General features: G+C 39.6%; 1 protein-coding gene across 2 annotated transcripts in view; it reads right to left on the reverse strand.

Annotated features, from left to right (window-relative positions):
- Positions 1 to 15,469, reverse strand: part of AACS (acetoacetyl-CoA synthetase) — a 37,265-nt gene that overhangs the window by 4,497 nt on the left and 17,299 nt on the right. For both annotated transcript variants that reach the window (XM_085238843.1, XM_085238842.1), the window contains exons 6-15: positions 14,153 to 14,267; positions 13,524 to 13,605; positions 12,541 to 12,688; positions 9,656 to 9,736; positions 8,455 to 8,579; positions 4,559 to 4,623; positions 4,242 to 4,364; positions 2,835 to 2,948; positions 2,217 to 2,342; positions 583 to 652 (exon numbers count right to left, since the gene is read on the reverse strand). In XM_085238843.1, the coding sequence (XP_085094969.1) occupies positions 583 to 652; positions 2,217 to 2,342; positions 2,835 to 2,948; positions 4,242 to 4,364; positions 4,559 to 4,623; positions 8,455 to 8,579; positions 9,656 to 9,736; positions 12,541 to 12,688; positions 13,524 to 13,605; positions 14,153 to 14,267 (1,049 nt within the window). The remainder of the gene's footprint in view (positions 1 to 582; positions 653 to 2,216; positions 2,343 to 2,834; positions 2,949 to 4,241; positions 4,365 to 4,558; positions 4,624 to 8,454; positions 8,580 to 9,655; positions 9,737 to 12,540; positions 12,689 to 13,523; positions 13,606 to 14,152; positions 14,268 to 15,469) is intronic.

The raw sequence follows: 15,469 nt of genomic DNA on the forward strand, positions 1-15,469 counted from the left end.
CTTGATCAAAAGAAAAAAATGATGCAGTTAACCAAGTTTCTCCACATTCCATGCAGTGAATATGCAGACAGCCACATAAGAAACAGAATTTTAAAATAACTCAGTGCTGTGAAAAAGGCCTTTTGCTCATTACAACAAAATTGTACAGAGAAATCCAGCATTATTCATTCCCATTTCCCCCTCTCCTCCTCACAGTAGCCCAAATGCAGGCTAGTTCTCTCTCTTCTTAGCTTAGAGGTACACACTGACAAAACAGGAAAAAGACTTTCTGGTACTTCACTGCACTGCAGTTGTGTGCCATTACTTCTCAGCAACTGATGAAACTCGTGTTTCACACACAGCAGCCTCACACCTTATGCCTGTGAGTAGACCTGTTTGTGACAGTGCCAGACAGCTCCAACACAGTCACTCACCTTTATTTTCAACACTAGTATGCAAATGCAAGCATAAAATTTACCCCCATTTGTGACCTCCAATTTTTCTATGATCTCTAACAACTCAGTGGCTGCCTTTCTGTAATAAGGGTAAGTTTGCAAATTTTAAGGCCTGCTTATGGAAAACACTTTCACCATCATACTGTACCTGCGCCCAAGCATGACAATTCCTCCTGTCTTGGGATTAATTTTGCAATAATCACCATGGGCCCAAACACCTGTGAGAGAATGACAATGCTTTTAGCAGCTGATTTCTCATTCTTCCACTTACAAAATAAATTTGTAACAACTCGTGCATCTTCTATTGTACAGCAAGAATCCTACTGCATCAGATGGACTTCAGAGCCACCCACAGCAAATGCAGCAGTACTTCAACGCAACGTGGATCATCTCTGCAGTTATCACAGTGAGCTGGCACACACAAAAGCAGCTCACACATTCTGATCAAACCCGAGGTTATTTTATGATTGCTTGTTTGCAGGCTATGTAGCATCCTCTAGAAAACTGACAAAACTCTGCTCTGAACGCCACATTTTAAGGAAGCAAAGAATCTTTCATAAAGGTAACAGTATTCCCACTGGTCTTTCTTGACCCACTTCTTTTACAGCGTACACTTCTGTGCAAGAAGCTCTCTGGGTTTGCACAATAGGTCTCAGCAGTTCACTAAGGAGTTTACGTGCTTAATACTCTTGATAACATAGTATCAGATTTGACTCTTCAGAACAGGAATAATTCTCGTATTATTTTTTAAGACTGAGACCACGACAGCAGACTGTCACAAGCAGAAATACAAGCCAGCTCTATTAAATTTTTCCTATCAAAAAAACAAGCCTCAATTACATACATGCACATAACACAATTTGCCATCGTTGCTGTTACAACTGCAAGCCTATTTACAAGGAACACCAGGAAAGGAGTTTCACACAAATCTCTGAACCATCATTATTTCAGCCCAACAACTCTGTGTTTTTCTACTTCTTATTGTCACACTCATGCTGACCAACTTCCATATTCCCTCAATCTTCCTATATAATCATCTCCTGTGCACATCCTAATTTTTCTTGTGTTTCTACACTGCTGTTTATAGAAAGCCTTTCCTCTCCTAAAAGGAAGGCTCAAGGACTTGCTCCTATGAGCCCCTGTCCGGTGGGCAGCAGTGAGTACAGCATCACCACTCTGCATATGCAAAAGCTGGATGAGCAGAGATCTCACAATGATTAGGATGAAAGCCTCTGGCTGTCAGCATCATTTCCTCTTACTCTTAGCAGCACTGAAAGTCTGTATGAATGCAGAACGTGCACATCTGAGGCAGTGCATACCTAAGCCTCATGCAATGGAAGCAGCAGGCTAGCACTTATCCCCTAGGATCCACTCCTGCCAGGCAGGAGCAGCCTGGCAGAGGTGCTGTAGAACTCATTAATGGAGGATTGCTCTCTGACCTATTGAGCACTTTTGCTTCACACTCATGCCAAGCAGTTTATGTCTGCATTGCAGATTACCAAGCTGTTGTAGCCACATATCTGCCTAATGAGAGCAGGAGCAAAATAGGATTGCAGCTTTCCAGACATTCTTATTAAAGTGATTTGAATCCATATTTAAAACACCAAAAAATATGGAGTGAGAATTATCAGATATGCCTTGGACTTCTCATCCTCACAGTCTCATTTTAGAGCTGCACCTGCCTATCACTGGACAGGAACAAACCTGTACCTTCCCAATAGCAGCAGTACAATCTTTACACTTGGCCAGCTAGAGCAATATTCAACCCCCTCCATCACATACCTGGGAATTTTGAAAAATAAGCCTTCCTGTATTTGCTTCCATTCTCATCATTCCAGAAGTGTGTAGGCTGACAGGGAATGGGCTTAGTACAAACCAGCTCTCCACTCTCACCCCAAACTGGTTTTCCTGTTTACAAAGAAAAAGTTATTTTCTGCATTTCCCTTCAGTAAACAACAGAATAGCAAAGCAAAAAGCATCTTGCATGTAAATAACAAATGTTGATGCAGATATGAGGCAAGGGATGACTGATGATCTTACAGTTTATTTAATTCATGAACTCATCCCTACCTTAACTTCAGTAAGTTAAGGACACTTATACCACAGGGTAAGGACAGACAACACAGCTGATTAGCACACACACACACAGAGGCTAGAACTTGGCCCAGTGTGCTTTCTCAAGGCAATGGAAAAGCAGGATGGTGTTGGGTTTTTTTATGCATTTATTTTCATTGTAGTGCTTCACACTCCAGATCAGACAGTTCCAGAATAAGGTTTTTGGAACACGTTTCTATAGTGAAATCACTACTCACAGCTGACTGTTAGCCATCTGATGACTGACACACTTAACATCATAACTGCTCTGTTTTGTAAGTGCAATAACATTTTGATAATAGGTACCTTCATCATTCCATGCTTCCACAGCCATTCCAAGATTTCTGGCCTGAATTTCTCCTTTGTAAACTGGAATCGTAACATTCTGACCCATGAAACATGAAATTATATCTGTCCCACCTAAAACAGAACAAGTCTGTAAGAACTCCAGGACATCAGACTGCCACGTTTGTCAAATGTTTCTAATCCACATTATGCAGCACAGAATAACAGTCAGTATTATCACTGTCGTGATTTCTCATAACAGAGATTTCTTTTCCTGCTTTGTGTGTGCAACTCTTTAAACATGTAGACCTTTCACGCAGAGAAGTTCCTTAGGGCATAGCTTTTCTTCCAGTAGTTCCATATCAGTAGGTTCTTCAAGCTCATTAAAAAAAAAATCCATTTTTGTAAGAATGAGAAAACAAACAGGCCCTACTGCACTGACTTCGATATTCAAGACCACTTGGAAATCTTTTCTTGTTTGTTTTCATTAGCTTGAACCAGCTTCCACTCAATACATAGCTTCTATTCCTTCTTCTCACTGGCAACCAAGGAGGAGGCAACCATACTCAGAGGATGAACAGTTCTCCCCATAAAAATAGGTGTTGAGAAAGTGCACACAACTGGAATACTTACAGGTCTTTAAAGATGTAGAATTCTAAGACAAAATCAATACTGTTAGCTTTAGATACCAAAACAGTCTTCCACATTTGAGACCATCAATGTCTGTAGTAGCAAGTCTAAAATTCAGCACTACTCTTACTAAGAGCAGAGTTAGAAGTGACTTCAGAAGCAGAATAGTCAGACTGTAACATCAAACTAAACGAAGCTTAAAAGCCCTGGGAAAACTCAGTCTTCATTACAAAGCAGCATGAGGAGTTTTGAGGGACCTTCTATGTACAGAAGTTGCCTCAGCCAGCACTCCTCACAACAAACTATACAGTATGTGGGCTTGATATTTCTCTAATTATATAATTTACAAAAATCCGTCTGCTGTGCCAATTATGTGGCACAAAAGAATTGAAACGGGAGCGTGGAAAAACCTCTCTAAGAGGCATTTCCTGCTGAAGTCAGCTATTTTCAGAGCACTATGTTCTGTAGGTTAATAGACACTTTTCTTGATCTCACCCTGCTACCCCTAAGGACAGCAAGTCAAAATAAGTGATCCTGCTTCAAAAAAACGAAGCTAAAACGCAGAACATCCACCATATCAGAAACATTCAATCTAAAAGCTCTCGTGTATGAGCTTCATTATGGCATACTGAATTACTCATAAGGTATCTGCACAAGAGAGAATTAATTCTGGTTTAACTATACCCAAACCAAAATGCTCCAACGTCCAGGTTTCCTAAAGGCACAGCAGCAAACAAGCAAAGAGGAAACATAAAGGCAATGAACAGAATTAAGATGCATATAGTATAGAAGCATCACCTGAAATGGATCCCAGGAGGACACTGCTCTTTATGTGTTTGTAGACATACTCATAGCTTTGAGACTTGAGAGGTGATCCTGTAGACAGTATAGTGTGGAGCGTTTGGAGGTTGTGTGTTTCACCTTTAAAGGAGGAAATCCACAAACTAAGGTCAGGATGAATCTTCACAAGAGTTTGTAACCATTCAACACTACAACCCACAGAAATGATGTAAGATTTGTTTGTGACAAGGGCTGGAACCTCAGAAGAAAGGCAGGGCAGAGGGTAAAAAAAAAAAAAAAAAGAAAAGGAGATGCAATAGCTTTCAGAAGCTTACATGGTTTTAAGTTTTTCTCTTCTAGCACAGCAAGCCACTTTGCACCCGTTCCAAGGATGGTGATCCTAGAGGGAGAAAAAGTTTAAAAGTTTTACATATTTAAACACACTAAGATTCAGAAGGTTGGCAACCCCCATTGCAGTAAGCAGAGGCTGAAGGCACTCCACGCATTGATTAGTCAAGCAATGAAGTCTCCTAAAGCTTTAAGTGCAAAGGAGCATTCCTTTGAGCCGTCAAAATAATTCAGATCACATGTCATTTCTGTAGCTTTGAAACTTTTAATTCTATCTTTAAATATTAAGCAAAGCCTCCCCACCTCCTGGAAAACGTTCACTTTCATTTACAGGAATTCTTAACTGCTGAACACTCCAAAGACATCACAAAACGTTATAACATTTACTCCATTAATTGGGCATAATTGCCACTGAGCTGCTTAACACAGATCTGCTGCCTTGTTATGCTACAACATAGCAGAATTTTGCCGTTTTGGGGCACAGTGTAACAAAGAATACTTCTCTCTGAACACAGCAGTCAGGGATTTGCTCTGTAGATACATGTTCAGTTCCCAGTGATGGAAGTCTGAGCTGCAGATGTCTAACTGAACATGAAGCTTGGTCTAGCTAATGTAATAAATGAATCCTGTCACTGCAGTAAGTACATGCAAAGGCAGTATTCAGTATCTGGCTGTACGTATCCTTGAGAGGGGGGAAGATTCCTATTTCAGCTGCTTTTGGCTTCTCATTAAAACACAGTAATCCTATGTTACCACAGCCAGTGCACACATTAAAGCTGAGACATCACGCTTAGCATCTTTAAAACCGAGCAGACCAGTCTATCTCCCAGTTGCACATCACTGGTCTTTATGACAACGCAATCAGACCCAGAGCAATTACATTATATAGGACATTCACAACAACACTGAAGGCACTGTTAAATATTTCAATTAATGTAATAAATAAAATACAGCTTTGAGAACGTTGTCCATTTTGCATATTGGACAAATTAGGAACATGACACTCCTCATATCTGTACCCAGAGCAGTGGTGTGGAGAACAACTTGTGCATCACAATGGAAGTACTGAACTGAGCAGATAGCAGGCACTGAAGTTCAAAGCCAGTGCACTCATCCTGCAAGAGCTGAGAGAGTTCTGGGATCTGTTCCCTGTGAATGCGTGAGGGATGTAATCTTCTATGTTGAATGCAGTAACTGCAACTCTGGCTTTCTGATCAAAAGAGACCTTTTAATACATCCCTATCTTAATGTATTAAACACTCAGCTGAACACTGTAAGGGAAGGGGAAAGAGAGGAAAGAGATCTACCCAGGGCTGATGCAGGAAATGCAGCCCAGAAATACCATCTCCCAGTTGTTACATACTTTCTAGAAAACCCACAAAAACAACAAAGCACAGCAAATCTTTTCCAATCCTCCAGAAAAGTAATTACTGAATTTGCAAAAACTGAACTATTTCCTGTAATCAATGAAAGCTAGCACTTAACTATGCCAGTTTAAGAAATCAGCAGGCTGAAATAGAATCTTTGTTTACTCCCTTAACAAACAGGCTCTGAGGTCCCATTAATCTCAACAGGAACCAAGAGAAAATTTAGAAAGTTGCTCAGAAGCCTCCTATTTATTACCATGGAAGTTACCACAGATACAAACAGCACAGTAACACTATCCAATAGAGCAAATTCTCAGCTGCTTCAAAACACTGTTTTTCAACATAGTTCCAACCATTAGCCACTGCCATTTGTCATACAGCACCAAAATGTAACAGAATATTGATGGGAAGGTTCAACCTCTACCACCATACCACCAGCATCTGCCTCTGACATTGTGAACAGACATCATAAAAGAGGAGGCATTACTTTCAGAGCAGCTCTGGTAATTTTGGTACTCTAATCAAGTAAAGGGAAAAAAAAAGAGCTTTCCAATGCAATTTGAAACAAAGGCTCTACTCCTTCCAACTCCATCAGGGGAAGTGCTAGCTGGATGGTTTTGCTGACCTTCAAGAAGCCTTGCTCCCTGCTAATTCATTTTATACTGCAGCAATAAACTCACTCAAGAACAAGAGAAGAAACAAAGGATATCCCTAGGATAAGGGATATGGGCTGAATGCACAGAGCTAGGGCAACACATACATCAGTAAAACCAAGTTAAAACAAGATCCTATCTTCACTCCAAAGGCAAGATGCAAGGTAGAACAGCACTTGAGATAATCACACCATTTCAGAAATGGAAAGAGAGCTACGCCACTGTTATCAGGGATGCCTTTCTTCACCATTCAGGTGGATGAGATGAGTTGAGAGGCTTCCACCTTGGGCAGGAAGGAAGAAATTTCTCCTTCACTTACCACGTAGCCCAATCACACCAACTAGTTTTACTCATGTAAAAATCTCTTTTTACTGTATCTTCTCTTCCATGCTTCAGGTTACTTCTTGTTTTATAGATAGAATACATAATACTTCTGTCTGTATTTTTAAAGTCTTCCTCTCCAGCACATACAGAGACTAATCTGCTACTATTTCCTTCCAAATGCTACATAACATGGGTAATTATTAAATACAGCTCACTTAAATAGATCTTTCACTGAAGTCCACAGAAGTAATTCTTGCCGAGCAGCACATGATAGCATTTTTATAGCATCATCAAGATAACCAAAGGAGAGCATGGTGCATCTTCAGTGAAGTGAGGAAGTCTTAACATGTTGAAGCTTTTTTTTTTTAATATGTAACACATAACGGAGTTGGGAACAGACTGCATTATGAAGTACCACACAGATGGCCACCGCTTTTAGCACCAGATTACAAAAGTGAGACATGCAGACACATTTGAGATATCTTCACTTACTTTTTGGCATGTAGAAACAATGCTTAAAAATAAGCCATCTTATTTCTTGAGTCTACATTTCTGCCTGTTCTAATGTTTTTTAGGGGGTTTGTGGGTAGGGGGGGAAAGTTGTAGGTTTGTTTTTTTTTTTTTCCAAATGGAAGCATTCTAACAAGATATTAACTTTCAGTTATAATACCCAGAGACTAAATGACAGTCTTTAAATATTACATGGCACAAAAGACAGAACAAAGTTTAAATTATTAATTATCAAGAGTCAGAAAGTCAGGCTTTTGGCATCCACCTTCTGCAACAAATTAATTTTAATTACCAACAAAAAAATTATGCCCATTTTACTGTAAAGTAACAGCACTCAGATCTACACTCCTTACAGTCAGTTTGAAAAATGGGTGAATTGCAAAAATCAAAGTTTAACCAGTGTACACAGCAGCTAAATAGCACCACAGGATTTCAGTTGTTCTTCTGATCCCTGTCATTTTCCTGGGATTGGACAGAGGGCACTCTGAGCATTGTTAGGTACAAAGAGCTTTGTAAAACAACTAGCAAATGGCTAAGCAAGGAGAATTCAGCATTATAAATTAAAAAGCAAAATATGGAAATATAAGTAGCCCTGCTGTGTCTTTCCAGTAAACTTCTGTCTTGAAGTCAATGTGTTAAATTGAGTCATACATTGAGCTGCTTGAAACAAAAGATTCTTAAAAGTTCTGAGTGTTCTGAGAAATTTCTCTTCAGATTGCTCCCAATTACTACATTTTGAAAAGGCTGCTCTTGAAAACTGACTACTGAACCAAAATTCTTTGTTTGCTGGGAACCCAAATGCCTGAAACCATTTTTAAATGATCAAACTTTGTCTCTTCTGCTCTCAAAGACTGTTTATAGTGTAAAATTTAAAAAATCTGTTCTACTCAACATCAAGCCAAAAGATAAAACTGTGTCGTGCCACATACAAGCTTCTGACCAAGAAAGCATCTTTAACGAGGTTGGTTTCGTGTGAGCATTTTAACAGAAGCAAAGACCACATCATTTGACTTAAGATTCATTACCTACCCTAGTCGGTCAATCAAGTCCCAGAGCACATTTGGTGATGGAACTAGAGGAGACCCATCATACAAAACCACTGAAGCTCCAGTAGCAAGTGCTGTCACTAACCAGTTCCACATCATCCAGCCAGTCTAGAAAAGAGAAAATATCAAAATTACTTTCTATCTTTGTCAGCTACTTGTCCACTTTACTGGCAGTTCTACCACAGGACCAGAAGTATTGCTGTCATACAGCTATAGAGGAGCCAAGGGCAACAAGAGAAATCATGACTTCTTGCACAGTCACCTGGCACAAAGCATGCCTCCTGCCCTTGTGCAAGATATGCCATCTACCCCTTCATTTTCTTCATCCAAAGGACTGAAACTGTTAAACCAGCACGTGAGTTTATATCTCCCTGCTGATCATCTCCAATCACACTGTTTAGAAATCAGAAAATAAGGCTGGAGCACTGATTCTCCTCTCACCTGTTCTAAGACTGGATCAGGCACACATTACTAATGAATGCTCATAACATATCCTCATAGATATCTATTGAGATAGGGACTCCCTATCTCCCTATACATATAGCTTTAGAGCATGAGTCACAATACAGAACAACAGTAGGACAAGGTAATTATAATTCCTCTGCAGAAGTTCTACAAACCAATTAGTGGTGTCAAAGTTTAGAAAGGAACACGAGGAGAGACATGAGCCTTCTCAAACTGTTAGAGAAGACTGCAGAATCATTATCTTCACTACAACAACATTAAAGAAAACACAGCTGAAATCCTCCAAAGATCACTCAGCTTTACTCCTTCCCTCTACTAAACTCAGATGTGCAAATTTTTCCTTCTCCAAAACAGAACAACAAAAAAATTCTCATCTTCAGTATGGTCAATTACATGATGAAGAAAGGTAGAGTCTGTTTTGCAGATTAAATTGATGAGGCAGTTAGATCAATGACCCTAAGAGGCTGTAAAAATAAATCAGTTTTCTTCACTAATTAGATCAGAAACATTTAACGTGATGTTCATCAGAAAGGTCAAACTTTTCACCTAATATTTTATTTATATATTTATATAAAATCCAGTTAAACATGATGGTCCTTTACAGAGCAAGAGCTAAAAGTACATAAAAGTGAACTTGTAGATTTATGGGAAAAACTCTCAGACTTGTAAGGAAAATGTATTAAAGGCTTTTTAGAAGTGCCTGAGTGAGCCACACTTGCCGTTGTGTAGTACATAATGATGTCACCGCTGGTCGTGTTGCCATGAAGAATGTGTTCCTTCAGATGCTGTATTAGAGTACCCTGAAAAAAAAAGTGAAGTAAAAAGTTAATTTTACATAGAAAAAAACCTGACAGTACACTCAGTCTTCAAAAAGCTAATTTGTCAGTCCTTCACAGGATGCACTCCAGGATTACAGACAAGCATTTCCTCCTAACCACAACTGAAGTAAATCCCAGGGCCTATCTAAAGCAGCAGCAGCAATTGCATTCTCCATTTTCTCACATAACTTCTCAGCCTTTCTCATTAGACCTCAGCAACTCCCACTGCACATCACTTGTAATTTTGTGGAGTAAACAGCTTTCTTCCCTTCCAGCTCTATCCAGCCATCAGAGTAGCAGAATACTCCATGCAGGCTATAATTTTCACAGTATGGCTGCACCAATCAGATTTGCCAGGTAGATAAGCAGGAGGATTTCATCTTCAGTACATCTAGACAGGTTGGAGGGACCTACAGCTGCTGTGAACTGTAGCAGGTATCATTTATTATTCATACAAATCAATTTTCCTATTAACTCTCAAGAAACAAAAGACATAACCATACATACAGCTTGTAAATATTGAACAACCAGCAATATGGAAAAATCTCACTGTTCAAAGCATCAGTGAAGCAGTGAAATATCTTCTTTTCACTTTTGTTTGAGATCCAGCTGTACTTTCCTAATCATTAACACGTAACATGTTAAGCCAAGGAAGTTTACAAACTACTTCACTAAGTCACTCCACTGCATGACACAACATGCCTGATTTTAAAATAAAGTGGGTTTTGCATTTTTTTTTTTTCCATTGATGCAATGAGTTGTAGCCTCATGACCGTGCAATAACATTTATGCAAAAAGAAAATAGATTACAGATAAACATTTGAAATGAAAAAGTCATGAGAACAGCACATGCTTTGGGAGAAAAGGCAGAAAACATCAAATAAAACGAAAGGAGTAAATCTGATTTTCTCTCTGGTATGAGGTCCAAATTCACCTGCTACTGCTTGAATATACTAAGCTGTCACAATGCTGCCATCTAGCTACACACTACTATTATCTACATTTAAAATGCTTATATTTCGGATTTAGAAATGTTATGAATAACTTCCTAGCTTTGCCAGAAGAAATCCAGGTGTTAACATAAATATTCCATATACAAAAGTATGCACTCTGGAAGAGCCACATCAAGTAGTGAAACTGAAAACCAAGTTCAATTAAAATAACATTTTGCTTTCCTTTCATTTACTTATTACTTTTTCACAACTCTGGAACCAATACAAAGGTGTGTAATTTAATAATGACTTTAGGCAGAGGCCATGAACAATTCCCCAAGGAAAAAAAACTTGTAACTCTGATTAAAAAAATAAGCACACTCTGGTAGAGCACAATAAAGTTCAGAAGTTTACAGCCTAACATGCTCCCTCATACTTATTTACTCAACTTGTTTCCTTACAGTACTAGTAGGACACTCAAAATACATCTTAAGCATTTAGCATTACAGGACATATCTGGCAGCTGATAAAAACCCACTGGTCTGGGTGTCTTCACCAGGCTTAACATGCAGCTAATGCAGTGCTGAGCATCTGGAGTGTCAAAGATCAGCCAGGGGGCACTGAGGCTCCTGAGTCACATCATCAGCACACAAGGATCAGTGCCAAGAAGTCAGGTAGCTCAGAGAGCAGCATCTCATGGCTGCAGGTTAGCGCTTTGTTCAACATTCAGAAAGCATGAACTGAAAAAATCATTGGGATGAGGAGCAGGGGCAAAACTAAGAGTGAGCAAAGTGGCCACATGGATAAAACAGGAGGAGAAAACCCTTCAACAGAGAGGAATCCTGTTGGCTAATCCACATCTGTGTTTTTCATCTCCCAACTGCTTATCATGCATCGCTGAACAAAACACCTGCCCTGTTCTTGCTAATTCATTTCTGCAAGTATTTAACCAGTCTGAAGCCAGCACAGCTTCAAAACAGTTGTCAGACTTCAAAATGCATTTCCTTCTTTCTCCAAACATAGGACGTGTCCCAAAGGGACCACTTCACATGTCACACACTGCCTGGTATGATCTCCTCTTGCTACTATAGCAAAGCAAAATGTTTGCAGGCTGTGTGGAATTTGTTTGTGGGCAAATATTCCAGCCCTTGTTATCAAAGGGAAGCAGAAACACACAAAGTGCATAAAGCAACCCAGCCTCAGGGCTGTCTGAATGACTCTACAGGCAGTCTTGCAAGATGCTCACCCTGACTTTCAGAGCAACTAGCAGAAACAAAGGACAGCAGCTAATAGTCATACAGCTTAACTAACACAAGTTGGCAAGAGGATTCTGGACAGTACCTCCTGCCTGCCTTACAAGTAGAAAAAATCCCTGCCTTTAATGAAGGGCTACACCAATAGCAGAGAAAGTTTTAATGTGCTCTGAACTGACAAAAACAGGCAGTGAAATTTAAGATCACTGAAAAAACTGAGATAATAAAGTGCAAACTCCCCATGAGTCTCAAACTTGACAGTGTCCAAAAATTGGTTCCAAGCAGCCATTCAAGTTCTTTCAGCTTGCTGCTGCAAGCATCAATTGGGCCACTTCTACCAGCTTTGTGACACATACACATTCCCAGCAGCTGACATCTCTGAAAGGTCTCCATAGCAATCACATTATTTTGGTTCCTCATTAGTCCATATTTGCTTTCAATCAGTCATCGATTAACTTGAAAGTTTAATAGAGAGTTACTGAGAAATTGATTACTGTCAGTAATCAATTCCTCCTTGAAGTATGTCAAGATTTAAGATGCTGGTAAAGGAAAAAAACCACAACACAGGGAATTATATACAGATAGCATAGGGAAGACATACCCCTGCTGAATGCACCATGCATTTTGGTGCCCCAGTTGTGCCTGATGAATACATGATAAAGAGAGGATGACTGAAAGGCAGCTGTTCAAACTCCAGCTGGGGTGCCTGGTCTCCTTTCCCAGTAGCAAGGAAGTCTTCTAAAAAGACACTGCATAAGAGGGAAGAAAGGGAACATCTCAATGTTTTGTTTGTTTGTAATGTTAAAGCATTTCCCCAACCCACACATAAGATTAGCTCTATACCTGGTAGCTCTTTTACTATAAACTATACACACAAACTGTATATACTTTTTAATTTTTAGCTGTTGTTCTCTGTTTAAATTGCTAACAGCTCACTCTGGAAATGAGTGTCTGTGTGTTAATTAGTGCTTTGCTTAAAAAAAAAAAAAAAAGAAGAAAAAAAAGAACAAGGTTATGTGTAGACCATAAAACAGATTACAGTGTGGGTATTATCAAGATACTGGAGAACCAACTCTGCCTACCACCATGACAAAGCCAAGAAAAGGCATCCCCTGACCAAAGCAGTTTGAGATGGCATACAGAGAGGCAGAAACTGCTGCCCAGCCAACCTCCTTCGCACGCAGAGTGCAGTTCAGCTCAAGCCTTGATCAGCTTTAGCATGGGGACTGTGTTCCCAAATTAAATGCCTCCTGAAGATAGAAGAACTAGCAGAGTAAACAAAGGAAAGAAAGAATGGAAAAATCCAGGTCAATTTTTTTTTTTTCCCCTGTGCTTTCTCATCCATCCCATGATACATTCTTGACTTGGAAGGGAAAGATCATGAGCCTTCATCTGAGAACTATCAATACCAACAGGTGGTTAGTAGAAGCAACACCTCTATAGTAACATAATACCTATTCCAGGACCCATCTCAAGAAATCTGGCTAAATCCTAGCTTTCACAAGTTGAAAAGGTCATACATTTTCAAGAGATAGCAGTATTCATCCCTAGCTCAGAGATTCACAGCTCAAAAGCTCCCATTACCTGTTTGGAATCTTAGAGATATCTATAGTTTCTCTTGAGGAGACATATGGGATCACCACCACTTTTTTTAAATCTGGAAGCCCTGGAAGGAAAAAAGAAAATATTGACCATATTCAGTTATATAAGTCTTTGCAATCCATTTGTATCACACAGTGTAATGCCCTATTACTGAAATAATTCTGATGTACAGAGCATTGATATAGTTTTAGACATTAAAAAAACTCCAAAAAAAAAATGTTAACTACAATTATTGCCAGCCTTTAAAAAAAAAGACTTAAATGTAAAAATCAAGTTTTAGTGCTGTAAAACCTTTTCAGTTGTTTTCAGCAGCACTTCACATAGGCATAAAAAAGCAGCATTAACAGCTCCTGTTCCCCCACTCAGACTGCCAGCTAATGCATGCTGATAGAGCTATCAACAGATTTAAACTAAGCTAGCAAAAGACTATATTAAAATCCTGCAAAAAAAAAAGTTTCCTCTCATATCAGCTCTGCAACTGTAAGCGGCCAAAAAGATACTGTAAGGGAGCAAGGACAGCAACAAGCAGTCAAAGGTGTCATTTTTAGTGACAATAGAGGCTTTGAGGGCACACAGTTATGGTACAAGACGTATGGTATGCAGTGAAATACCTTTTACCACACTAAGCAGCTTTTCCAAGTGGTTATGTTCTTTGCCATTATATACAACAGCTTCAACAGAGAAGATGAGCTTAGGCTGAATTTGAGAAAATCTGTCCAGCACACCCTAGGGACAAAGAGAAAATCAAGTTAAAAATGAATTACAAAACAAAACCTACTCAATGTTGAATTCAAGTGTTGTTTCAAGTCAGGAGCAAGGGTAGGACTTGGCAGAGTCATGAAAAGACTGCTTCCCCTGTCCTTCACTCATCCCAAGATTTTCAAGTATAACATAATTCTAACAACCTATTTCATGACTCCAACATCCATCAAATCATCTGCACTGAACTCCTTTCCAAGCTGGGTGAGTCAGGCTTGCAATGAAATAATAACAAATAAGAAGCCTACTGCAGAAGTATGGAGGTCTGAGCACAACTGATCTCCACGTTGCCTTGTTAGGAAAGCTCACTGAACACACGTGAGGTACAGGGGTACCATTAAAGATGAATAGCAGCTGACTCTGCTGACTGTCACTTTAACATACTTCTTTCCTCAATCACTTGAAGAAAAATGCTTTCTACTATGCAGAAAAGCGTGAAGGTGCATTTCCTTTTCCTAAATACACATATGCACATGTGGTGACAACGCACTGACATCTAACTATATCAATTAGCTTTAAAAAATCCCCAGGTTCAGCAACAGAACAGGTTTTTAATAAAGCATTAGTACATTAATCTCCAAGGGAGTACGGAATCAAACTTCCATCTGTCTTAGGAATGTTAGCATGCTCACTCCTCTGTAACAATTTTGAAGAGCTGACTGATCAACGCACATAGTGTGCACATGTATGTATATATACACATATGCTGAACACAGATATGCACCCCAAATCCACACTGCCTGTTTAAAAACCAGAGGATTAAGGGTACTCTAGGAGAGGAATGAAATCTGAAGTGAAGCGTGGATCCGAAACAGAGGTGACAACAACTCTCAGGGTCTTACTAATCCTGCTAACACACTCACTCACATTCATTAGCACCAGCAGGATCAAATCCCACAGGGCAGTTTGGTGTGATACAAAGGGAACACAAACAGATGGAACGTGTAATTGCTACACTGGAACTTTAATCCAACCAGATGGCTCAGTAAGGAATTGCTTTCATGAAAAGCCCAGGTACACCAAGTAGGGCTCATTCTATTTGATGGGCCTCAAGCCCTGCACTAAGTACTGTGAAGGACCCCACGAATTAAGCCCTTTGCTAAGCCTTACCAAAGGCTCCTCACACATGTCTAAGAGCAGATCCTCTTTTTAAACTTAGATATCCATTA

Source organism: Meleagris gallopavo, chromosome 17 (genome assembly GCF_905368555.1).
Source record: "Meleagris gallopavo chromosome 17, MGAL_WU_HG_1.1, whole genome shotgun sequence".
Lineage (NCBI taxonomy): Eukaryota > Metazoa > Chordata > Aves > Galliformes > Phasianidae > Meleagris > Meleagris gallopavo.